Source organism: Protopterus annectens, chromosome 10.part0, assembly GCF_019279795.1.
Source record: "Protopterus annectens isolate FY-2018-M chromosome 10.part0, PAN1.0, whole genome shotgun sequence".
Lineage (NCBI taxonomy): Eukaryota > Metazoa > Chordata > Ceratodontiformes > Protopteridae > Protopterus > Protopterus annectens.
In genome coordinates, this window is record NC_056744.1 from 1,495,278,134 (window position 1) to 1,495,304,397 (window position 26,264).

Below are 26,264 nucleotides of genomic sequence, written 5' to 3' on the forward strand. Positions count from 1 at the left end.
TCAACCTCTTTTCACAAGAATCATGGACAAAGCCTAAAATAACGGACAGATTTTAAATATTGGTCTGCCAGTCTTAGAAAGCTTTATAATAACAGATTTTGCATGAAGGATATGAAGTGCGAAAATCAAATGTCTGTCATTACTTAGTGAGGGTCCTACAGTGCCCAAATAATGCTGTGGCACACCAAATGACATAAATATATGAAATGAAACTAACAAGTAATGCTATGCACCAAATGAAGTCGGCATTAAATATAACCGGTTACTTACATTTCAGCACTAACATTCCTCATTTTTAGAGTGCTGATAACACTTCACCGATGGTTGCTTTGTAACTGCAAATGTGAAGACGACGCATCTTTTTTCAGAAGATCCATAAAGCTCTCAGTTTTAATTATTTAGCTATTAGGTGGTGGTGTGTATTTCTGCGTTGCTGGGCCTGTAGTGAACAGCTTGGGAATGTAGTCTGTAAACCTTGCTTTTTAATTTAATCATTCATTTGAAATAGTTGAAGAGTGACTCAAAATTGCTATTTCTCCTTTTATTTCTCTCAGTTTTACAGCCTTCAGCCTCTTATTGTATATCTCTGTGTGAAATACTGAGTTTCATGACAAACCTACACTGAGGTGATTTGAGCAAATTCTAGATATTTTTAAAGTAGCAATAGCACTACTTGCTAATTAGCTTATATAAGGATATTATGGGTTCCTATTAGCTTGCTGAACAGTCAAAAGTGCGAATGCTCTTTCACTGATAGCTAATAGACGAAAACACAAAAAGCCAAACGTCTGAAACAGCGATTTTTTCCCCAGGGAACCTAAACCTTTCTTTCTCAGTGTTACACATTTAAAAACACATTAAAAACAAAAGGGGGAAATAATAATATTCGGCCTGAAAGATTTTACACAATGCGTGTATGTCAAAGGCAGAATTATGTAGTTAGCACTAAGCTTGAAGAGGTCATGTTCCCAAAAAATGAGTACTGAATTTGGAGTTAAAAATACAAAGAAAAGGCTAAGTGACATCATTGATCTTCCTGCATCACCCACCTCAGAGTTAGACCTGCACTGAGACTGAAAGCTTCACTAGAGATCAGTGTAGACCAGTTGAAGTGCACTTGTTCCTTGAAGCATGATGGTGAGATCTCTCTTCCCTAAAAGCTGCACTGGTAAGAGGGGCCTCATTCAGTATGGTACAGCAAAAACAAGTTATGCATACACTACCATCCCATAGTCGTCCATTAGCTTACAACTGTGCAGGTACCTGATATAAGAGATCATAAGAATTAAAAAAAAAAATAAGTTTCTTCACAACACCAACCAATGCAGCAGATGCTACCTGGATTCTGTGATGTAATCAATCTGACTGTGTCACAGTGGGCCTTATGCATAAGCAAACTAGGCGAGTGCCTAGAGCGCTGTACAGGCCGGCCTCGTAAAGGGCGTAATTTATTTATTTATTTTAATTTATTTTTATCAGTCCATGCTCTCTTCTCAGTGCCCTGTCTCTGAGTCAAGGTCACAGGAACCATACAGTGAGGAGAGGGAAGTGCCCTCTTACTTTTACAGCTGCAGGTTGATTGCAGTATTTACATCTTCTCCTTTAAGAAAGGATATGCATGCGCACACCAATGTGGAAGTCAATACATTCTGCAGTCGCATGCGAAATTTAGGCTAGCAGTTCTCTTAAAAGGGGGGTTAAGTCCTTGTGTGCTCATGTCATGGTTTGGTTTAGAAAGAAGGTAAGTTTATGTGTATGTCTAGGTGTAATTTAAGCTATTTGTTTCTGTATGCGAAAGTGTATATCTGTGTGTGTGTGTGTGTGTGTGTGTGTGTGTGTGTGTGTGTGTGTGTGTGTGTGTGTGTGTGTGTGTGTGTGTGTGTGTGTGTGGAATTTAAATTAGCTATTCTGTCTGTATGAGATATAAAGTGTGTGTGTGTGTGTGTTACTGTGTGAGAGAGTAGGTGTGTGTATGTGTGCACTGCTGTGTGACAACAGAGAGAAGGTATGTGTACATGTGCATAATTTAAACTAGTGGTTCAGTTTGTTTCTGTATGAGACAACATGCATGTATTAGTGTTGTTTGATTGAGTAGGAGTGCATAGAATTAAAACTAGCCATTAGTTGGTGTATGAAAGAGAAGGTATGTGTGTATTACTATGTGAGAGAGTAGCTACATGTGTGTGTGTGTGTGTGTGTGTGTGTGTGTGTTTAACATATCTCTCAACTGTCCAGAATTAGGATCATAGTTTTTGTCCGTTTCTCATAAAATTTGTGGTTTTGTGGCAAATCAGAGAGGACTGAAGTCATTAAATAATGAGATACATGTGAGTTTCAGACTTCATATCCTTCAGAAAAATCCATGTTAACACAACTCCTGTTATTCTAGCAACTTCTTAAGTTAAAAAGAGCCATACTTAAAATCTATCCCTATTTTTTGCATCCACATTATTTTAAGCTTTGTTGATATTTCTTTTTTTTTCTGTCTTTAGCTTTTATTCAAAAGTTACCAAAGAATACAATCCACACAAGGTCTCAAGATTTAACACTTTTATAACATTTTTCACCATGTCCAGGTTAAAACATGTATTGGCCCATTTTAAGGTAATATTTGCAATAATCTGTAGGCTTTTTTTCCATATTTTCACATCAACAATTCTAAATACAAACATTCCATAAGTATTCCCTTAAAGACATAATCCAAAGCAGTACCTCATAACACACACTATATATACTTTTACTGCAGTTAGAATGTAAGTTACTTTACAAACTTTTTAAAAAGTGGAAAAGAAAGACATTTATCCTATTTACTTTTCTGCAAGCATCATGTTCTGCATATGCATGTTCCCACTAGAAATATTTTTTTAAATGGTAACATAAATTTAGAGAGGAAAATGACTTCCACACAACTGATATATATGCATCTTCTTTATCAATTGTATATTCCTATCTACAGCAAAGAGGAGATGACTAGCTTATTCACCCCCACCCAAATGAATTATTTTTTTTATCAAATATCCTTTTACTGAAAACTTTTCTGGTATAAAAAAAACAAAAAGAATAACAAGACAGTTACACGTGGTACAGCTGATGTTACATTGTACATTCATAAACATGTAATGGTAGTTATTGCCCATTATGCTAATAACATTCATATTTTGTACAAAACCATAGTATTATCACACTGATATAATTAATTATAGGTTCATCTAAAACTCTTTCCATATGGCATATTCATTATACCAACTTTATACTGTGAGCTATAATGTATGCATAACATCAACCTATAATATGATCACATTCTACTCTACTAAAAACTTATATACATATGTACATATATGTTACCTTACTTATTTTGATTGCTAATCTCAACAGAGTGGTTTCTTATGTACATAGTACTTGCATACTATTCATGACAAGATATCAGTTACTGTATTGCAGTACCTTTAGTATCAGGTTTGATTCCAGCAGTAATGTTTACTATCCTTAAAATACATAGACTATACCGGACTATTAAGAGAGTATTTCAATTAATGTTTTACAGTACTCTTGATAATATATTTGATTTCTCTGACTTTTTGTGTATAGTTTTTTGGCTAATGTGTGTTTTTTGCTATGCTTTTGTATTCTAACCAGGTTAATTTTGATCTGTCAATCCATTTTTTTTTTGCTATATAAGCTTTCATCAGAGTGCAAAATATTATGATATGTTTAGATAATTTGTTTGTCGATATTTCTTGCAGTAACAGGTTGAAAGGTATGCATGCTTCTCAGCTGTCCAGATTTTTGCCTCATATTTTTAGCCTATTCCTCATAAAATGTGTGGTTTTCTGGCAAATCACTGAGGAGTGAAATAACTAAAATGTCATACATTTGAGTTTCAGCTTTAACTTCTTTCACACAATGCATGCTAAGACAGATGCTGTTATTCTAGCAATTTTCTAAGTCTATAAGAGCAATATTTATAATCTGTCCCTAATGCAATATTATCAGATAACCAATTATTTTCTTTAATGTAATGTAGGCAATAAATTCTTCAAGTGCACCAAGCACTGAATTTGTAGATGAAACACTGAAATGTAAAGTTGTTTGCTAGTAACAGCCCCTTCATTAGTTACAAATCTCTTTAATGTAGTATTATTGGGATAAATTTTACTTCTGCAGAGATTGTGCTTAATGACTGATACCAGCGGATTATAATGACAGAAGTTCGAGTGGCCATTTATGATTAAATTGTTCTGAAATGGACAGATTTGTCATTATTGGGTCATACATTGTTTCATTGCTTACTGGAAAAATGTTCAAAACTACAAATTTAAAACACACTCTAACAAGTAGTGCTTTATTATACAAGGAATATAAGGAAGGTGAATCAAAGAACAGGTACATGCATGTATGGCCATAAACATGTGTTCAAAGAGACTATAGTTTTAAAATAGCCCAAAGGTAGACTTCATTTTCCACTGGCCAGATGCATTTTATTTGAATGTGGGTTTTAATGCTGCTTCAATGAATGTGAGTTTCAATGGCAGAGTAGTTTAGTGCTCATGCTAAGTCTGTTTTCATCATGAGACTGTAATGTTTGTTTAGCAAATGGCTATTGTTTTTTTTTTTTTTTGCATTTTATTTCAATATCTGTAATCATTGTAGAAATAAATAAAACAGTATACAAACTGATGGGTTTGAACAGTGTTCATAGTAACTGGGGAGAAATAGCCAAGTAGTGGAACACTGGTATGGCTGGGAAGGATGCTGCTGCAGGAGGGGCTATTCTGGGTGGGTCACAATCTATTACCCTGCCTAGGGCCCCATTTGACCATGCTCTGGCTCTGCTAAATAAAGTATGAGAATAGTTTAAATCCTGAAAAAAACACTCTGTGGTGGTGGTGTCTTCTCCTTTAAGGAGGACCATGTGTGCTTCACATGCACATACGCTGACGCGAGTAGCGGGTTGTGAAAAATACACCATTTTTAAAAGTGGGTCTCGGTCCATAAAGGTTTGGGAACCACCTCTAGACCAACTATCAGACTGTGGACAGAAATGTGAGTTTTGAATTTCAGTACATTTTCAAGGGATTATGAGTTTCAGTTCATTTTCATGACTGTGAGCTTCAAAGGAAGGAAGCTTACTGCTGCTCATGCTAAGTGTGTTGTCAATGTGCAACTAACTGTTTTGTTTATCAAATGGCACACTGTGTTGTAGAATTTGAAAACAGTGTTCATAACATAATTGCTTTTGGTGCAGAAGGCTGTGCATTTTACTCCCACACCATGTAGTTGGAGTGCTGGTATTGCAATACCCATATGACTACTGATCATTTGGTGCATTATAAGGGGGACAGGGCACTCCTGAGTATGTCCTCCTTTGTATGACATGCCTAGTAACTATGAACATGTTGGTTTGTTAGTCATTTCTTATTATGATATTACCAGCTTACTAATGTTTTTTAATGCAATATAGGCAATAAAATTAATTCTTCAAAGGCAGCAGGCACTGAATTTGTAGATGAAACATTGAGATGTAAAGTTGTTTGTCAGGAGCAACCTCTTCGTTAGTTACAGATTTCTTTAATGTGGAATTATTCAGAAAATTTTACTTCTGCAGAGATCGTGTGTATTGTGTGATATTGTTGGATTGTAATGACAGAGGTCCGAGTGCCCTTTTATGGTTGAAATTTTCTGAAATGGGTAGTTTTGTCATTAGTGGCTCATACATTTTGTTTCATTGCTTAGTAAAAGAATATTTAAAACTACAAATTTAAAACACTCTAACAAGTGGTGCTGTATTATACAAAGAATGTAATCAGGAAGGTGAATTAAACAGCAAATACATGTATGCACGGCCCTAAAATATGTGCAAGGAGTCTGTTTTGAAAACAGCCCAAAGGTAAACTTAATCCTCTACTGGCCGGTTGCATTTTCTATGAGTGTGAGTTTTTATGCTGTTTCAAGGAACATGAGTTTGAAGGGCAAAGAAGATTACTAATCATGCTAAGTCTATTTTTATTGCGAGACGTTTGTTTAGCAAATGGCTATCAGTGTTTGGGCTATTTTCGTTTAATATCTGTAATCACTGTAGAAGTAAATAAGAAAACAGTATACACACTGAGGTTTTGAACAGAGTTTATGGTAACTGTTAAGAAACAGACAAGTAATGGAACACTGGAATGGCTGGGGAGGGGGCTGATCTATTACCTTGCCTAGGGCCCTGTTTGACTATGATCCAGCCCTGGTATTTAAATTAGGAAATATGTATGCAGACAGTTAACTTAACTCATTTGTGCCTACACAGCCCTTAGTTAGTTTGTGTAACAGCTTAGCTAATAAGTGTGTTGAGGTATATAAGTGAAGAAAATGAATGGAGTAGCTTTCTTGGGGAGTGGCCTTCCTGTGAGTATGGCTCAAATAGGGGTGTTTTATGAGTACGGTGTGGATGGTGCTTAAGATGTGCCAGAGCACTGCTTCGCCTAGAGCACCATTTCAGCTAAGGCCAGCCCTGGACTGTGTTATATCTTGTATAAGAATCCCATATATTTAGACAAACTGTACAGCCTCCCCATATTCCTTATTTCATATTTACATTATTTCTTTTGCAGATTTTAATATAGTTCATAGTACAATGTACAACAGCTTTACTTGCAATTCTACCACACCATGTGATAAACACTCATTCTCACAGAGATAGCTCACAGAGATAGCTGATTTAGCTGAATATCATCAGATCAGTGTGCAACTAACAGGTTAATGTTCTTTCAACCAGCTCTATCATTGTATACTGATTTGTGCATAATCCTGGTGACACTGAAGCTGCAACACAAAGGCCCCTCAAGCATTAGGTTGCAATAATAGTATTCTATTATTTAGGACTATTATTAGCATACAACATATATTTATATTGTATTTTATTTGTCTATTGTCTTTGACTAGTACCGTAAGTGAGACATACTGACTTTTAAATCTGTTATATTTTAGGTATGTTATTTCCATATGTATTGCTGTTATTGTGTCTTTAAATGGTGATTGTTTTTAATTGATGCTACTATTTAAGTTTTTGAATGTTTTTAATCTGAAGAGGCTGAATCCTTGAAAGTGCTTATATTAAATTTTGTTACTGTGGTACAGCTGGTGTTTCCTTTTTGATTTGTGCATAATCCTGGTGACACTGAAGCTGTAACACAAAGGTTAAGTCTCACACTATGAGTCAAAAAAGGGGCTTCAAAAGGGCCGTCATGAATAATTAATAATGGAAGTCTGCTATGCCAAAAAGCAGTTTAATACATTTCTCCCTTTAAAGCTACACCTATGTCAGGAGGAGGGATGTGGCTATCAGCAGGATTTAGCATAACCTGGGTATGTGAGCAATTCATTTTATGATACCGTCAGTAATATTTCAAGGTTAAGAAATGTTGTAGCTGCATGGAACAGCTACGTCTGTTATATTTTACTTTTATTTTTTTAACATTTGTTTACTAGGATAGTCCGACTGGGAGAGAGCCTGCTTTCAGCAGAGGTCCAGGGAGGAAAGCTCCATAGACAGTTAACAATATATAGAGAAACACAAGTTACACAAGTCATAAAAGTATAACGAGTTACATCATTTAAAATGATTATAAAGTAAAACTGTTTTTTGATAAAGTCAAATAAGTACACAAACAATATTTGAAACAGTGCAGGAGTTGAGTTATGCACAACTACATCAGACAGGGGAGAAGCAGGCTCTCCCTAATGTATAATACGCAACTAGCTAGGGAATGTACAATACTTAACTAGTGAAAGTAACACTGTAGAGAGAGAAACTGGAGAGAAGAGTAGAACAGGGAGGGGAGCAGTGAGTAGAGGAGAGGGCTGAGGAAGAAGGAACAAAAATAGGGAGATAGGGATGGAAGGAAGAAATGGTAAGTAAGTAAGTACATGAAAAGAAGTTAGGATGAATTGTTACAAAGGAGGTGGGGTAGGAAGTAAAGTAACAAGTAAGTTACAAATGGTGGACATGGAATGGTAGAGGAGAAAATGAAGAACTGATAGATAAGGGAAAGGATTTATCCAAAACAGGTACATGGGCAGAGCCAGTTGTTACTAAGGAAGACTCTTACTTGGTTTTTGAAGTGAACTGGGTCTGCAGTAGTTATGATGGAATGAGGGATAGTATTCCATATTTTGGAGATGGAGAGAGTCCCCAGCTTTATTGTTGAGTTTGGAGATCTGTAATAAAGATTAGTTTGAGGGTCAATGTAGTAGTGTGTTAGCGTAAGGTTGAAGCATTAATTGAAGATCAGGGTTTTTTTCAGGTTGGGGTACCAGTTTGAGAGTGAAATGAGTATAACTTTAGTAATGGGGTAGTTCTAACCAGTTTAGTTGATGTAAGGCAGACTAGTGGTGAGACCTATGTGGTGTGTTAGTAGTGAATTCAGCTATTTTGCTGCAGCAGGTTTCTAGCTTAGCTAGATCAGTTTTGCTTATGTCACTGAAGATAGGAGATGCACATTGTAGGGTGGAGAGAATAAGAGCTTTGGCTATTGCTTATCTAGTGTTGTTAGGAAAGGCTTGATTCTGTATAATGAACCTAGTTTAATATGTAGCTACTTGATGAAGTGGGATAGGTGTATGTCAAATTTCAAATTATTGTTGAATATAACACCTAATAATTTAGTCTGAGTTACGGATGATATTATGGTGTTAATTGAGGAATGTATTTGGAATGTGGTTGGGGGATCTTGTAATTTGCTGGGGTGAAAGGGCATCAGTTTAGTTTTGGATGGGTTCAGAATCAGCTGTGAATCAGATAGCCATGCCTCAACAATTAGGAAGTTCTGTTGTGTTATGGTGACAAGTTGTTTTAGGGAAGATGAAGTGCAAATAAGAGTAGGATCATCTGCGTATTGAACAATGGAGGTTAGGGGAATGGATGCATGGAGTCAGTTGTTAAAAATAGTAAAAAGTAGAGGATCTAGGACAGAATCCTGGGACACCCCCATGTTGACAGGCAATAGATTTGAGAGTCCTTGCTGCCATTTGACAGCTTGCTGTCAGCCAGCTAAATAACTATGGAACCAGGCTAGATAAGAGGAGCTACGTTTTAGAGTGGAAAATTCATCAAGAAGTTTCTGATGGGAAACAGTATCAAAAGCTTTCCGTAGGGCCAAAAAGATGGAGGATACAAGTTTCCCATTATTTCTAAGTAGGTTTATTGTGTTAGTAAAACTTATAAGGGCAAATGTGTTACTATATGTATGTATTAAGTAGTCACTAGGTACATGCGAGCTTACAGCATGTCATAATTCTGTGCCCCTCCATCAGCATCGCACTTGTATTTTCGTGAATTCCACCCAGAAGGTGCCTTAAGCAATTTGAGTAACTAGCTATTCCTAACGGACAACCTGGTTAAACTGAGCAATTCTAATCATGTGAAAAACAACTGTACAATTTATCGTGTGCTTAACTGGGAGTCAGGCAAGTAATAGCAATAGAACTATTGCTGAAGACTCATTTCAATGAGCATTAACATTGCACTTTTCCCCTGGGTTGCTTGACTGTGACATTATGTAGTGTGTGTGTGTGTGTGTGTGTGTGTGTGTGTGTCTACATATAAATAAATATATATATATATATAAATATATATATATATATATATATATATATATATATATATATATATATATTCAAGTCAGTGGAGTGTGGGGGATATTTGTAGGTTTGACTCCTACAAAAAAGCTTATTCGTATTCATTGCTTTTTCTTTTTCTTTTTTGTGGTACTGTCCATGAAAGAATTACCTTTGATGGACCATCATGAACTATGTTCCTTTGTGGGGGGAAGTGTATGTTATGTGGGTAGTTGGGGTTATGCAAGATTGCATTGAATACAGAACGGGAATATGACCTTTCCCTGCTGTTGTGTGATCTTAGAGATCAGATACATAAAGTAGCAGGGGTGGGGGAGGTACAGTGTCCCACATGGGGAGTACAAAGGTGGACTGCTCCCTGCAAAAACATATTATGTTTTTGTATTTATTTAATTGCATAGCTGGTATGGCATTTTGTATGAATTTGTATAATAGTGATTTGTTGTTTAATATGCTTAGTGAAAGGTGTGTTTACTGTGTTTAGTTTGTTTGTTTGATAGTCACTGTTTTGTGTGTTTGATAGTCACTGTTTTGTGTAATTCACCAATGCTGAGTTACTTAATATGTGTGTGTGTGTGTGTGTGTGTGTGTGTGTGTGTGTGTGTGTGTGTGTGTGTGTGTGTGTGTGTGTGTGCGCGCACATATATAAAACAACTAAAAGTCCTGGTGCCTGAACCAAAATGAGTGCACAGAATGATAGAAAGTCACTCACTAGAAGAATCCAACAATCAAAACACAGCAAATTCAATGACACTTCCTTTTAATAGGAAAAATCATCCCAAATAATCCAAATAGTGAAAAAATAGCTTCAGATAACCAGCCTAGCAATCTACTGGTATATAGAGTCATCAGTACAATGCAAAGACACACTGCCCTCTTCCAACTTAAAGCAACAGCCCCCACTACTAAAGCAGTAGTAAAACTATAGTTGATTAGACATTAAATTAGTAAAAAGACCATAAATACATATAAAAATATTTATAAATATATGGGTTCATAGGTGTGTACTAGTCTAATGGCCCTGGAGCCTTTACAAGCCTAGCCCATAGGATTACCCTGGCATCGTCCCACCCGACCTTAGTTCCCAGTGCCTCTGTTGAGTAGAGCCACTGGAGTGATCTCCAGGGTGAATTTTCTATTTCCCATTCACTCATCAAGATTTCTCTTGAAGAGGGGGAGTGAGGTACTCTGCTTGACATGTATGGGAAGTCTATTCCATAGCATGGGTAGTCTCTGAGTTATGAACCTGTCCCTTCAGCATTTTCTGTTGATTATGGTAATGAGGTTGAGGTCTCTGGAGCATGTGGTGCAGAGGGACAGGGATTTCTTTAGATGTAGCATTTCTAACAGAGCTGGGTCCGACATGACTTTGTAAGTCAAGCAGAGATTGCATCTAAGTAGGCAATATGAGACGGAGAATAGTTGGAGTTTTTTGGGTCTGTCCATACAGGACAAGTGTTTAAGGCCTAGGATCTTCTTTGTGAGGTACTTTTGCGGCCTCTCCAGTTATTGCAGGTGTCTAATGAGGTAAATGCCAAATGGGGCATTGTACTCGAAGAGTGGCCTAATGAGGGAAAAGTAGAGGGAGACAATGAACTCTTTCTTCCTGGATGCAAAACCTTTAGTAATGAGATGTGCCACATAGGAATTTCTAATCACAGTGGCAATGTGGTGGTCAAAAGAGAGGTTGCTGCCAACCTGTGTTCCCAGATCTCTTATAATGCATTCTGTCTTCAGTGGACTACCATCGATGTGGTAATTCAGGGGAATCAGGTTTTCCCCAAGATGGATGATGACACATTTTTTGGTATTGAGCTTAAGGTCATGGATCTGACACCAGTCGTTGGTCTCAGTGAGGCCTTTCTGTAGGATGTCAACATCACTTGGGGAGTTAATTATAGCTCCCAACTTGCAAGCGTCTGCAAACTTTGTCAGCCACAGTCCCTTCTTGTTGGCCTGGACTTCAGAGAAGTAGATACCAAACAGGAGAGGACCATGCTATAACTCGTGACTGGTCGGCAGTCTGACTTGGAGTTGGCTACTTTCACACTCTGGGTTCTATCTGTGAGCCTGTTTGCAACTCACCTAGTGATATATGGATTGATGCTTAGCTTAGTGAGTTTTTCTATGATTCCTGAGTGGGGAATGGTATCAAAGGACCTTGGCCAGATCAAGGTAGCCTGTATGAACATCCTTGCCTTCATCCACAGCGCAGGTGACTGACTCAAAAAGTTGACCAAGTTGAGCAGGCATGATCTACCTTTCACAAAACCAAACTGCAATGGATGCATAGTTTGGAGATTCCCTAGATCCTTGTTTATTAGGTCCATGATGATGTGTTCCATAGCTCTGTACATCAAACTCGTTTGGCTAATGGGGGTCTGTAGTTGCTCCTCCTTTGTGGAGAGGGATGACTGCAGCAGTGCACCATTCGGTAGGGACAAAGCCTGAGGTGAGGCTGTGAATAAACACTGCACACAGGTAAAGTGCCAGTTCACTCTGTAGTTCATGCAGAACACAGCCAGGGATATTGTCAAGTCTCACAGAAGCTATATTCTTAGCCTTGGACAGTGCTGTTTTAACCTGTGCAGCAGTAATACTGGGTGCCTGGCAATCTACTGGTATTGTGATTGGTCCTTTGGGGGGGTAAAGTTGGCGCTGTATTTGTCGGCCAGTATATTGGCAATATCTGTTGGTTCGGTATAGGAGATACTACTGTGCAGTAGCTCAGAGCAAATCTGGGTATTTCTGGTGAGATTCTTTACATAACTACAGAAGGCCTTGTGGTTGTCTTTACTATCTGCTGCAATTCTGTTTTCATAGCTAGCTTTAGAGGATTTGATGAGGGATCTCACCTTTTTGTTGAGGCTGATAAGGAAGTTTTTCCAGTCTTGGGACTTCACTTTATTCAGCATCAGTTTCCTCCTTCTGTTGTAGAGTTTGTTTATGGCAGGGGATCACCAGATTGGCTTCCTTTTTATTGAGGAGAGCGTCTTGGTTCTGTTGGGTATGGCAAGATCCAGGAATTTGTGTACATGTTTGTACAGTGCATTGGTGTATGATTCGGCGGTCCTGCAACTATTCTCTATTTGCATGGCTGCTGTGAAGTTAGCCACCTCTGTTTTTAAAATCCCAAAGTTAGCTTTGAAGAAGTTTTTCATGGTGGTTACTTTTGTAGGGGGTGGTGGAGTAGGATGTGGATTTCCAAGGTGGTTAGTTTGTGGTCGGATCTAACCAGGGAGGAACTAACTACTGGTGTAGAGCAATGGTCACCCATGTTAGTAATGACCAGGTCAAGACTGTTGTAACCTCTAGTGGGGGTAAGAATGAGCTGGTCTAGGACATTGGAATTAATGAATTCCAGGAAATGTTGGTCAAGTGTATTGGTACACTAGTAGTTTTCCCAATTAATGGAGGGGTAGTTTAAGTCACCCAGTATGAGAGTGTTAGATTGGACCCTAATGTTTTCCAGGGTGCTTAGGAACGTGGAGTGTGAAACTTGGGACATGGTTGGGGACTTATAGCAGGCTATGGCCTGAATTGCTGCCTTACCCAATGTTAGCTGCACCTAAAGTATCTCAGATGCATTATGTTGGGCTACCAGTCTGGAGGTGTGTGTATCCTTTATGAATATGGAAACACCACTGCTTTTTGAGCTTCGGTCCATGTTCTGGGGCCAAAAGGTGTGGAATGAGTTATAGCCTGGTAGTGTAAGGGTGCTTTCTGCTGCCTTGAACCAAGTCTCTGTTACAGCACAAATGTCGATGTCCTCCATTTTAAGGAGTGCTTCAAGCGAGTGCATTTTGAGATTTAGACTTCTAGCACTGAGCAGCATGACCCTCAGACTGCATTTATTTGTTATGGTGGTAATTTGGTCTTTGGATCGCCACCTAAAATAGGCACTATAGAGGTGGCAAGAGCCTTGGCCAGTATCCAGAAGCCCAGGGGTGACGGATGCAGGCCATCTCTGGCAAAGCATCGAGGTCTGTCAATCATGTCTTCCCAGGCAGACAGACACTGGATCCCCCTTAGAATGGCACCAGAAACTTGGCCAATATTATAGATGACTCAATAAATGTACTACTTTAATATACATTTCAATAGATAATTTTACCAATACTAATTTAAACCAGGCTTATACACTGCCCCAAGGTTTATAATCCATAATTTTTCTTTACCATCTTACTGATGTCTAAAAAACTTTGACAGTCCCATACCCCTTATATGATCTAGTCCAAAAAACATACGAGCTGAGGCATGTACCAATTTATGTTTATACCATGCACTTTTAGGGAGTTTGCATTGCTCATATGCACTGCAATTCTACTTTTAAATACCCTAAAAGTTTGACGCACCTAAAAAGCACACACTGGCAGACAGCCACATACATATCCCACTCTATATTACGTTATCAGATGTCTGATTGAAAACACCTTTGGAGTATTCACTGACATAAAGGACTTGGTACGTGAAATGATTTTACAATAAATACAGTTACCACACATGGTATTACCTACCATCATATTGCTATTAACGTCCCTATTAACTGTATCCCATTTTTTGAACCACAAGAGATGTTCCCCAATGTTTTTGCCTCTCAGATATCCAGACTGACATTAATCTCCCAGACACTGATCAAACAATTCATCCATTTTTAATATTTGACAATGTTTATCCAATATTTCCCTGATTTTAAGTATTAGTACCATCTGCAAGTATTTTACACAGAGGATGCTTAATGGCTTCCAGAAGTAACTTACAGGATTTACTGGAACTTTTACCAGGAGACGATGATGATTTGGTCTGTTTTGGGGACTCAAAACAGTCTGCAACAGCTCTGATGGTGAGTCAGTGTATGGAAATGGATGTTTTGTGTAAAGAACTGATGGCTTTAGCTAAAAGGCTCAGGTCCACGATTTGGCTTATTAAGTTATTAAAAACATATGCAGAGGCTGATTTGACTCCAAGGTTGACTTAGAGTACACATAAAACCTGGTGTTGGAAAGGATGATGCTTCCTTCATTTCCAAATTATGTAAAATACAAATGACTGCTTTCAAGTTATTTTTATGCTTCAACTAATTTTATTTTTGTTGGACTAGATAGTATAAGGGGTACGGGACAGTCAAAGTCTTTTAGACATCAGTTGTTAGATCATGAAGAAAAAGTATGTATTATAAACCTTGGAGCAATGGATAAGCCTGGTTTAAATGAGTATTGGCAAAATTATCCACTGAAATGTATATTAAAGGGATAAATTTACTGATTCACCTATAACATATATTTATAAATATATGTATTTATGGGTTTTTACTAATTTAATGTCTAATCAACTATAGTTTTACAGCTGTGTTAGTAGTGGGGGCTGTTGCTTTAATTTGATGGATATTTAAACCTGAGAGAGGTGTGTTGCTGAATTGCACTGATGACGCTGTATGTGAAACCTGTCTGCTGTTTAACTTGGCTGGTTATCTGAAGCTGTTTTTTTTTTTTCACTATTTGGAATGATTTTACCTATTAAAATGAAGTTTGGTTGAATTTGCTGTGTTTTGAGTGTGTTTTCTTCTGGAGGGTGATACTGTACATATATATATATATATATATATATATATATATATATATATATATATATATACACATACATATATATATATATATATATATATATATATATATATATATATATATATATATATATATATTATAGGGAGAGAGAGAGAGAGAGAAACCTATATAACTGTGGGTCTACTTCAAATAACTGAAATTTCAGTTACCCAAAACCCACCTAGTCGAGATGAAAAGACCGAACCTTCAATTAAGCAAACTTTCACATCACGGGATTTCCTCACAAGGAATGGAGGCAGTTGGCCAATATTCAAACAACAAACAAGCCACAGTATGTCCAACCCACCTCATCCCTCCACTAAATATATCAACTCCAAGATAACACTACAGTGGGAAAAAGGGCAAATTTCCCCATGGTGGCCAACTACCACCATTCCCAGTGAGAAAATCTGGTGATGTGAATGTTCGCTTAATGGAATGTTTAGTGTTTTCGTCTCAATTAAGTGGATTTTGGGAAAGTGAAATTTTGATTATCTGATAGGGACACACACACACTCTCTATATATATATATATATATATATATATATATATATATATATATATATATATATATATATATGGATCTACTTCTTTTGACCTAACTTTCATTTGCCTGACACTCATTTGCTTGAGACCAAATTACTGAAATTTCATTTGCCCGACAAGTATTATTAGCAAGAAAATAGAATATGCCCCCTTCCCCACTGCAGTGCAACCCTGGAGTTAGAATATATAGTTAGGGGGGTGTGGGGGGGCACAGCCCCCCACTTACTTTTCTGTTACTAAGCAATATTACATCAAAAGTTAACAACATCATATGAAATGAAGTGGGGGGCTTCACCCCCCCACCCCCCTAACTATATATTCTAACTCCAGGGTCGCACTGCAGTGGGGAGGGGGGCATATTCCATTTTCTTGCTAATAATACTTGTCGGGCAAATGAAATGTCAGGCAAATGAAGTGTCAGGCAAATGAAATTTCAGTCAAATGGGGTCAGGCAAATGAGTGTCAGGCAAATGAAAGTTAGGTCAAAAAAAGTAGACCCATATATATGTGTATATATATATATATATATATATATGTGTATATGTAAAAATATATATGGGATTCACTTAAGAAAATACTGAAATATCGAATTTCAATACTTCGTGTCCATAAAGTTAAATCCTGTAAAGAACGAAAATGCAGAAGCGCAAAATTCAAAATCTCGTATCCTGGAGATTTTGAATTAGCGCTTCTGGTGTTTCTCTGTGGTTATGGATTCAGATAAGTTTTTATGTGTTAAGGGTTTTGGGTAGGGGCTGCGGTGTGTGTTAGTGTGTATTGTTACTGTGATGTGTGTGTGCGCAGAGAATTGTAGCTTGTGTGGTGGTGTTTTGTGTGTTTTTGTATGTAGTGCGACCTCAGAGTTAGAATATATATGTGGGGGGGGTTTGCTTTTATGTAGGACACAGCTTGTGCTTGTGTGTGGGGAGGAAAGTGTGTTTCTGTACAGTAGAAGCGGCAATTCAAAATCTCCAGTATGCAAGGTTTTGAAATTCATGCTTCTGAGTTTTCATTCTTTCCAGGATTTGACTTTATGGGCGCAAAATATTGAAATTCAATATTTCAGTATTTTGAGCTTCTAAAGTGAATCCATATATATGCATGCATCTATACATACACACACTCGCACATATATTTATATAGATATATATAGTGGCAGTCATTGAATTGATGAAACACTGAAGTTAAAAATGTTGGCACATTAACGTTGGCACTCTTCTGCTCATGTTCCAAAGTTATTCCTTGGACCATGCAGGTTTTAAAACAGAGTTTTTGCAGGTGGCAAGTCCGTCTGCACCCCCTACACCACCTACTAATTACTTATTTTAACTCCAAAATCATACAGTTCCTGAGGAAAGGTTATATTCCACAACAGCTGACCATTTGTTTAGTTAACTGAAGTGTGTTGACAAAACAAAGGTCAATTTAAACTTCAGTCAACTACCTGAATGCAACTTAACCATTTTTTTTTTATCACCAATTATATTTGGATTCAGTTAATTACTGTAAACAACAAACACATTAATGATTTTCTCAACTCATATGTACAAAGTGCTGTGATAACAATTGACTGTGACAGATCCTGGTTATCAGAATTTTTATCTATTACCCAAAACCCATAAACGAATATCAACTGCATCTGTACGTCCTGTTCTTGTTGGACATGGTTACTTAACTGAACCTGTGTCTTCTTTTTTGAAAGTTTATAGCCTTAATTATCTTTGGTTAGAGCATACATCGAAATTATTTTTGGATAGAGCATACATTGAAGATACCACACAGTCAGACGTACATAGAGAATAAAGTACTTTGTTGTGTACATTAGATGTGGAAGCATTACTCAACATTCTACAAGATGCTGGTCATACTTCTCAACCTGGAAACATAAAAATTCTGGCCAAAGGCCCATGAAAAATAGGTACAAATCTGTACACTGATTAACATAAAATTTGCATACATAATTGTGTGACCCCACCCACTGCAGTGGAATTGTGGGATACCAACTTTTAAACACAAACTGAAGAACAGACAACCAAAATATGAACATGAAACACAAAATAAAGAGAACAATTGTGTTGTATTTATATTAATATTTGAACTTGTGCAAAACTAAAATACAATTTTCTTTTATAAAAATAAAATTAACTGTGGCTGTGCTTCAGCCTTCTCCATTAAATAATGCAAAATACAAATTACAACAAAACTGTTCTATTTATATTATTAACATTTGCCATACCTCTCAATCTCTTACAGCAAGAAATCTGGACAAAGCCACAAATAATGAGGGACTGGGACCAAACAAAGGCACACAAATAGTTAGTGACACTGTTTAAAATACTGCTCTTCCAAACTGTTGCAGAATAACAGATTTTGCATAGCATGAATTTTCTGCAGGATGAAGTCTGAAAATCAAATGTAATGTCTGCTGCCAGCCATAATATTTTCTGACTTCTTTCCTCAAACATCTGCCACTCCCACTGCCAGTGATTTGCCAGAGAACTACAATTTTATGAGAAAAGGATGCTACCTCTCAGTCTCTTAGAGCAAGAAATCTGGACAAAGCCTCACATAATGGGGGCCCAAACAAAGGCACAGAAATAGTTAGTGACATTTTTCAAATACTTGTTTTCCAAACTTAGATTGTTGACAGAATGACAGATTTTGCATATCATTAATTTTCTGAAGGATGAAGTCTGAAAATCAAGCATATGTAATGTCTGCTGTCTGCCATAATTTTCTGACTTCAGTCCTCAAAGATCTGTCCCTGCCAGTGATTTGCCAGAAAAGTACAATTTTATGAGAAATGGACCCACAGCAAAAAGCCAAAAGCTTAATTCCTTTCAGTAGTTTCAAGTATGCACAAGTACTAAAATGAAACACGCTCCCCAGATCCTAGTAATCCCTTCAGCAGTATGTTTCCAAGTATGTACAAGCTCCAAATGAAATATTTCCCCCAGCGATCCATTCCCTCAGTAGTTTTAAGTATGCACAAGCACTGTTACTAACATTGGGTTAAGGAACTGGCACCAACCTTTGTCACCATCCAGTCTTTCTCTCCCATCACCCATGGCTGATTTCCCCATCATTTCAGCCTGCGACAACAATATGCATCACAAATGCTGCATTCCAGATCCCTCAGTGACATGTAGTGGCATGATCTGATTCTTACCTAATTTTTGACTTATGAAAAATGCAGCAGTTTGAAATGAAGATTACTGTATACAGTTTACACAGTTTTGTTTCAAGCACTTCATAGAAAGTGATTTACTGTATACAGTTTACACAGTTTTGTCTCAAGCACTTCATAGAAAGTGATTTTACTGTATACGGTTTACACAGTTTTGTCTCAAGCACTTAATAGAAAGTGATTTTCTCACAATCCATTGATTATATGATGCATGCAAGCCACCTAAACATATCAGGTATTGCATATTACATGTTATTGTTCGGTCTAAAAAAAAAAAAGGCTGATGCAAAGAAAGCATATCTTGGTATATGAAAGATTCATTCTATTGCAAGTGTAAACATTTGTGCACCATCTCTATGACATTTAGGGTTGAAACCCTAACTATGATTTGGCTGACCTGAGTTCAACTAGCAGCACAGGCACTTGAAAAGCGAGACAGGATAGGTTAAGGATGAGCAAGTTAATGCCAACTCACTCATCCTGGGGAAAGGAAATGGTGGTCCCTGTCAGCCAGATTGCTCCATTGTGGACCAGGGGATATGGGCTTGGTGTTCCAAGCCAGTGATGCCAACCATAAAAGGTGTATGTGTGGGAGAATGCACATGTAATTGGAGGGCATAGAATGATCTGCAGTGATACAAGTGCTCCTGACAGCCACCAGAAGGTACTGTTAAAGACCTAACCACAAAACCTGCGATGGCTGCTTGAATGACAGCCTCCGAGGAGAAGCTGATGTTGCATACAACTGGAAAATATAACAACAAAAAAGAAAAAAACTAAGCATCTGCAACACCACTGTCCAGCATGCATGCATCAACACACACACAAGCACCAAATGAAACATTTCCCCCAGACCCCCACTAATCCCTTCAGGCTCAGCAGATTGTTTCCAAAAAAATATGTACAAGCACCAAATGAAACATTTCCCCCACTGCACCAATCTCTTCAGCAAGACAAGGGCTGGCTTTCATAATCATGGACTGGGACTTCGAATTTGCATTTTTGTTAGTAAATAGTAAGACTGAAGTGAAGACTAAGAGCACTGCAAACCATGGACTTTCAGGATGTTAAAAATGCAGAGGCCTTTTTTTATAAAAACAGTTTCACCTCCGCTCCCTTCCTCTCCGTATCACAAAAGTGTAGGCTAAAAGACTATACTTAACTAACTACAGTATACATACGCACACACACACACACACACACACACACACACACACACACACACACACACACACACACACACACACACACACACACACACACACACACACACACACACACACATACACGCAGACACACATACACGCAGACACACACACACACACACACACACACACACACACACACACACACACACACACACACACACACATTGCATTAAGTTCTCTCTAAAGTTCAATAAAAGCTGCAGACTGCCATTATAATTACAAAAAAGTAAATGCAGACTGCTGTTATACAAGTACAAAAAATGCTGTTTCTCTCAAGTAATGATACTGCTGCCTGCAGACTGCCATTATAAGTACAAAATTCACACACTAATTCCTCTGCTGTTAAGGAAAAGCTGCCATTTCTCAAGTAAACAGCCATTAAGTTCTCTCTCAAGTATATACACACATAGAATAAAAGCTGCCACTTCCCAAGTAAACTAAAACTTAAGTTCTAGTTCTTTCTTAAGAAAACATGCATTTATGCTGCCATTTCTTAGGTAAAGTAAAAGTTAGGTCTCTCTCAAGTAAGCTGCTGTTTCTCAAGGAAAATAGTAGAAGCTGTGGACACACACACACACACACACACACACACACACACACACACACACACACACACACACACACACACACACACACACACAGAGCCATTAAGTTCTCTCTCACGTTAAATAAAAGCTGCCAACACACACATGCCATTAAGTAAAGTAAAAGCTGCCATTTTTCTCAAGTAATGACACTAATGCCTACAGACTACCGTTAAGTAAAAAAATCACACACTAATTCCTGCACATTGCCATTAAGTAAGAAATTCACACACTAATTCCTGGAGAATGCCGTTAAGTAAAAGTTACTGTTTCTGTCACACATATGAAAGGTTTCTTACCTGGAGGAGCCAGGGGAGGAAAGATGCCTGAATGCGGACCAGTCTGAAAGTACGTGAGGCTGCTGATGTCATTGTGCACGCCCTGCACGTGATGGCATCAGGAATAAAAAAAAAAAAAAAAACCCCGGGAATTTTGGAAATTAAAGAGGCCACTACGGAATTCGTGACACCCCAATATGTTGCCCTTAAAACCAGTATTTACTGAGGAATTTGGTACTGTTGGGAGGTATGATGCTGGTCTGCAGGCTGTAAGATATTTTTGGATGTCAGTTATGTATCACGAGGAATTTGTTGAGTTCTTGTCTACCTTGTTCTACATGATGTTAACTATGAATGTTTTCCACTATGAGGGTAATTGTCACTATCAGCAAAAAGGCACAACATTTGCACTCACATACACTGTCCTGTTTTTTTTTTTTTTTTTTAAGTACAAATAATCTATAATGAGACCACTAAGCAATATTGTGGAGATATGGATATGTGGAGAAGACAGCCTGATGACTGCTGCTTGCTATGGCACAGTAGTGAGAATAAACCCAAAGAGTTTGAGTGTTCTTCTTTCCAGTGTAACACATTTTTGTTCATACAAGATTTCTTGGATACACAAGTGACTAAATTAACTAATGATAATTAAGTACTGCAATTTATGATAAACCATTTAGTCACAATGGTAGCTATTTGAAATGTCAGGACCCACTAGTGTGAGTCCTGGGACATGGAGACTGAATGGCTGAAAAATGGACTTTCATATATTCAAGATGGCCATATCTTGGGACATTCCCTTTTCTCCTAGATATGGTGGTCTCAGAATTGGTATATAAAAGTTTGCAGGGGGTGCAGGGCTCCTCCCCCACACACAAAAAAAGAAATTTAAGGAAAACTGCAATCTTTGAAATATGCTCTTGTCCTGGGTTTTCAGTATTTTTTTTTGGCTTGTCAACACTCGGCATTTTGAGTGTCAAAATCTCTATAGGGAGCCATCAAGAATACATTTTTGACATCTTCTAGCTCCAATCCCCAACATGTACATACAAATATCCCATTGTCACAATATATTAGATCTAAGTGAAACTATAGTGATCCACAACAAGTTGAGAATGTGGCAACATCTCTTATGTCTACATGTTGACCAAATGCCATGATGCGCAATTCATGAGGACCAAACTTACTCAAGTTAGACTGATGTCTAGATCAGAGTAACTGGTGCACTGTGAAGCTGCTACTATGTCATCTGATAATATAGCAATAACCCATGCCTGGGTGTGGGTAATGCTGGATTTACCCACAGTTGGTGTGGTTTGGTCACGAGGGCGAAGCCCGAGTGGCCAAACAAAGACAACCGTGGGTAAATCCAGCATTACCCACATTGCTATTATGCAATGACATTATTTAAGAAAAAAAATAATTACTTTTCTTAAATAATGACATTGTATAATGCCTCCTTGCTGCCCTTCTGCAGCTGTCTGGTATTCTGCGGCAGTTCTGATGTACTGCGCATGCATATGCTCACGCAGTACATCAGAGCTGTGGGCGAAAGCAACGGAGAAAGCAAGATCTCTGTTGCTTTTTACAAACTGTCTCGCTATGTTAAAGGAGTTTAACATAGCGAGACAGCTTTAAAAAAAATCAACAGAGAATCTCCATTGCTTTTCTTAAAGCTATCTCGCTATGTTAAACCCATTTTACATAACGAGACACCTTTAAAAAAAGCCACGGAAACAGGAAGATCTCTGTTACGTTTTTTAAAGCTGTCTTGCTATGTTAAACTCATTTAACATAGCAAGACATTGTGAAAAAAGCAACGGATATCTTGCGTTCTCCATTGCTGTAAAAAAAAGAGTTATACTAATGGAAAAAGTCTGGGCGACTGGACCTTTTTCCATTGCTATAACTCTGATTTACAACATGCACGCTGACCAATCAGTGTGCACATTTTGGAATATTAATGGGGGGTCATTGTATAATATTAGACTTACTGTAGCATATGATCTCAATACCTTTAAAATTAAACCTATTATAAAAAACATTGGTGTTTATTGTCCATATTTTGGGTGGGGGGGCTATGTTATCAGATGAATGCAGTTTTTCCTGTAAAACAGAGAAACAGTGAACAGATACTTTCTTCCTACAAAAATAAAACCTTAAAACATGATTATCTTTCTAATTCAAAAAATAGAAGAGGTGATTGTTTTCACATGGAACTTCTGTGTTGTAGTAATCATTTTTCTTCAGTTAGAAACAACAAAGACATTTGAAACTTATGCTCCACTGAATGGATTACTTGTTTAGCTATATGTACATGTAGAGCATTTAATGTGGGACAAACAATGCCAATGAAAATAGCATACATCCTTGAACATAACGTGCCATTTGCTGTCATAGATCTCAAAGTGCACTATTCAAACATCAAGATCTGTGCAACAAAACATGTTAAACAAAAAGGAAAATTTAAGGATCAACTACTTACAGTATTTGTCCACTTAGTGGCACTGTTTATTTTGCAACCTTATACAAAGAGTTTTGAAATATTTTCAAAAAATATTTTAAATTTCAAAGTCAAAGGTATTGTCATTTAGAGCTACACACATGTAGCCTAAATGAAATTTTGTGCATCAGCTCAATTCTTAAGATTCCAAAGGGAAGTAAAACAACACATACAGGTAGAGAAATAAATATAACTAACAAATGCAATACTAATCCCAATACTCCCAATACATGTAAGAAAGAGCAAAGACATTTAGCAACATTCAAAAATTAAAAGAATACCTGACCTTAAGTTAAATTAACTAACCCATTTAAAATAATACAAAACACACCGCATGTTGAACAATGCCTAATTTATTTGTCTATTATTGCACTTAAGTGGGTTAAATAATACTGACTATGGCTATAATAAATAAATATTGTACTTACTTGGAAAATATATAAGTATATATTGCACAAATAAAACTGATTTATTACGTGTCCAAACCCCTGGGACTAGTGCCGGAGTTCAGAAGTCTAACCACTGTAGGGTAGAAACTGTTTTTGAACTTTGTAGTTCTGCAGTGGATGCTGAAATATCTTCTGCCTGATGCCAAATGCTTAAATAGACCATGCGCAGGATCTGTGGTGCCCTGTATTATTTTGTGGCCCTTTGGATGTTTCTTGCAGAACAGAGTTGTTGTATCGATGGAAGACTGGAACCCATTACCTTCTGCAACCCCCATCACTCTCTGTAGTGCCTTGCTATATAACTGTGCAGCTTCCAAACCATAATCTGAAGTTGCAGGTGAGTATGCTCTCTATTGCACCTGTATAGGAGGTGGAGAGGATATCACGAGGAAACTTCACTTTCTTCAGCCTTCTCAAAAAGTGGAGGCATTGGTTCATGTTCTTGACCATCTGACTGGTGTTTCCCAACCACGATTATCAAGTATTAATTTATCTGCTGAAAGTTGACACACATCTTTAGGTAGTAACCACTGGATGCTACATTTTGTACATTTATTTTTGAATTAATTATGTGCAGAGATATCTCAGCTTGATGAAAAATAGCTCTTGATGGGTAGTGACACATTCATTTGTTGAAGTATCCTGAGCCAAACTGCTTTTTATTTAATGTAACAAATTTCATATTTCACTAGAATAAGTACTGGTAGGGATCCTCTTTTGAGTCGCTGTTAATTTTTATTTATTATATAAAAAAGTTTAATTGGCCATGTGACTATTTACTATAAAAATGGGTGTAGGTCTATTTGTTCTTAATTTTCTCTGATGATTCCGTGACACTGGTGAAACTGTGGACTGCATGTTCCTTCTTTTGTATGCAACAATAAACAATAAACCTTCATGACCAACTTGAGTGCCACAGCTTTTTGTTTTTATCTATATAGGGTCTATAATACATACTCACACACACACACACACACACACACACACACACACACACACACACACACACACACACACACACACACACAAAGCACGTGTGTCTGCATTTATACGTGTGTGCTTACAGAGAAAGAGAAGAGAGAAAGAGGTATATAGATACAGATAAACATATATGTAGATAGCATATATATATATATAATATGTATGATAATATTCAAAGTATTATCAGTTTGGTTATCAACTGGCTTTACTCAAATTATAAAACTGAAAGTGTATTTGATTGGAGTAGTTCTGATTTTTTGAACTCAAGAAGCAAAACAGAAGTCCCTACCCACCTTGGATGTGGTCACTTATCTGTTAGGGATGAATTAAAACTATAATGTTCGGCATAGTGCTAAGCTAGATTAAAGTGGTCGTTATACTTGCCTGCAAATATCCACTGAGTCATGACCATGTGTTACAGTAGTGACCACATGCTTGCAGTAATTTATCAGCTTCTTATCTAATGCACATGTGGGCACAGACAAGGTCATGACCATGTGTTTACAGTAATGACCACATGCTTGCAGTAAATTATCAGCTTCTTATCTAACGCACATGTGGGCACAGACAAGGTCATGACCATGTGTTTACAGAAATGACCACATGCTTGCAGTAATTCATCAGCTTCTTATCTAACGCACATGTGGGCACAGACAAGGTCATGACCATGTGTTTACAGTAGTGACCACATGCTTGCAGTAATTTATCAGCTTCTTATCTAATGCACATGTGGGCACAGACGACCATGCTCTAACTACAAATGTAATGCACCTGCTGAATTAGGCAGTAATAACAGAGAAAACCCAAGTGGTGAATCCAAATTACAGAGACAGCAATGAGGTAATGCAATCACTTACTGGTCCTACCAAAGTTTGCTGCATTGAAAGTGTGAGGACATCATTAGAGGTTGAAGATATTTAACCTGGAAATAAGTCCTTAGGGAATATTTTTTCTTTTTCATAATAAAATCCTGAAAGAAATTAAAAAAGGCATGCACGATATACAGAACCAGTAGCTTTTAAATGAAAAGTGCAAATGTTTGATATCAGATAAATAACTAAAACTGTGAGAATGACGGCCATAAGGGACTACAAAACAGATGCTGATATTTCAGTGAGTTTATTTATGTCTAATTTTTCAGAAAAGGTTTAAAATACCTGGATTAAGGATAGATTTCATTTCCTTCCATATACCATACTGCAGGGGGCCTTTGTACACCCCGAGACTCATTTTTTGGGCTACAATATTTGGGACATCAGTCTCTTTCTGGTCTTTTGAGAGTCTGTGGCATAATCCAGGG

At 37.5% G+C, this 26,264-nt stretch overlaps 1 protein-coding gene across 1 annotated transcript in view; it reads right to left on the reverse strand.

Annotated features, from left to right (window-relative positions):
- The window catches only part of LOC122813678 (zinc-binding protein A33-like), a 293,917-nt gene that overhangs the window by 55,358 nt on the left and 212,295 nt on the right, over positions 1–26,264 (reverse strand). The window contains exon 5 of the mRNA XM_044086126.1: positions 26,122–26,246. Within this exon, the coding sequence (XP_043942061.1) occupies positions 26,122–26,246 (125 nt within the window). The remainder of the gene's footprint in view (positions 1–26,121; positions 26,247–26,264) is intronic.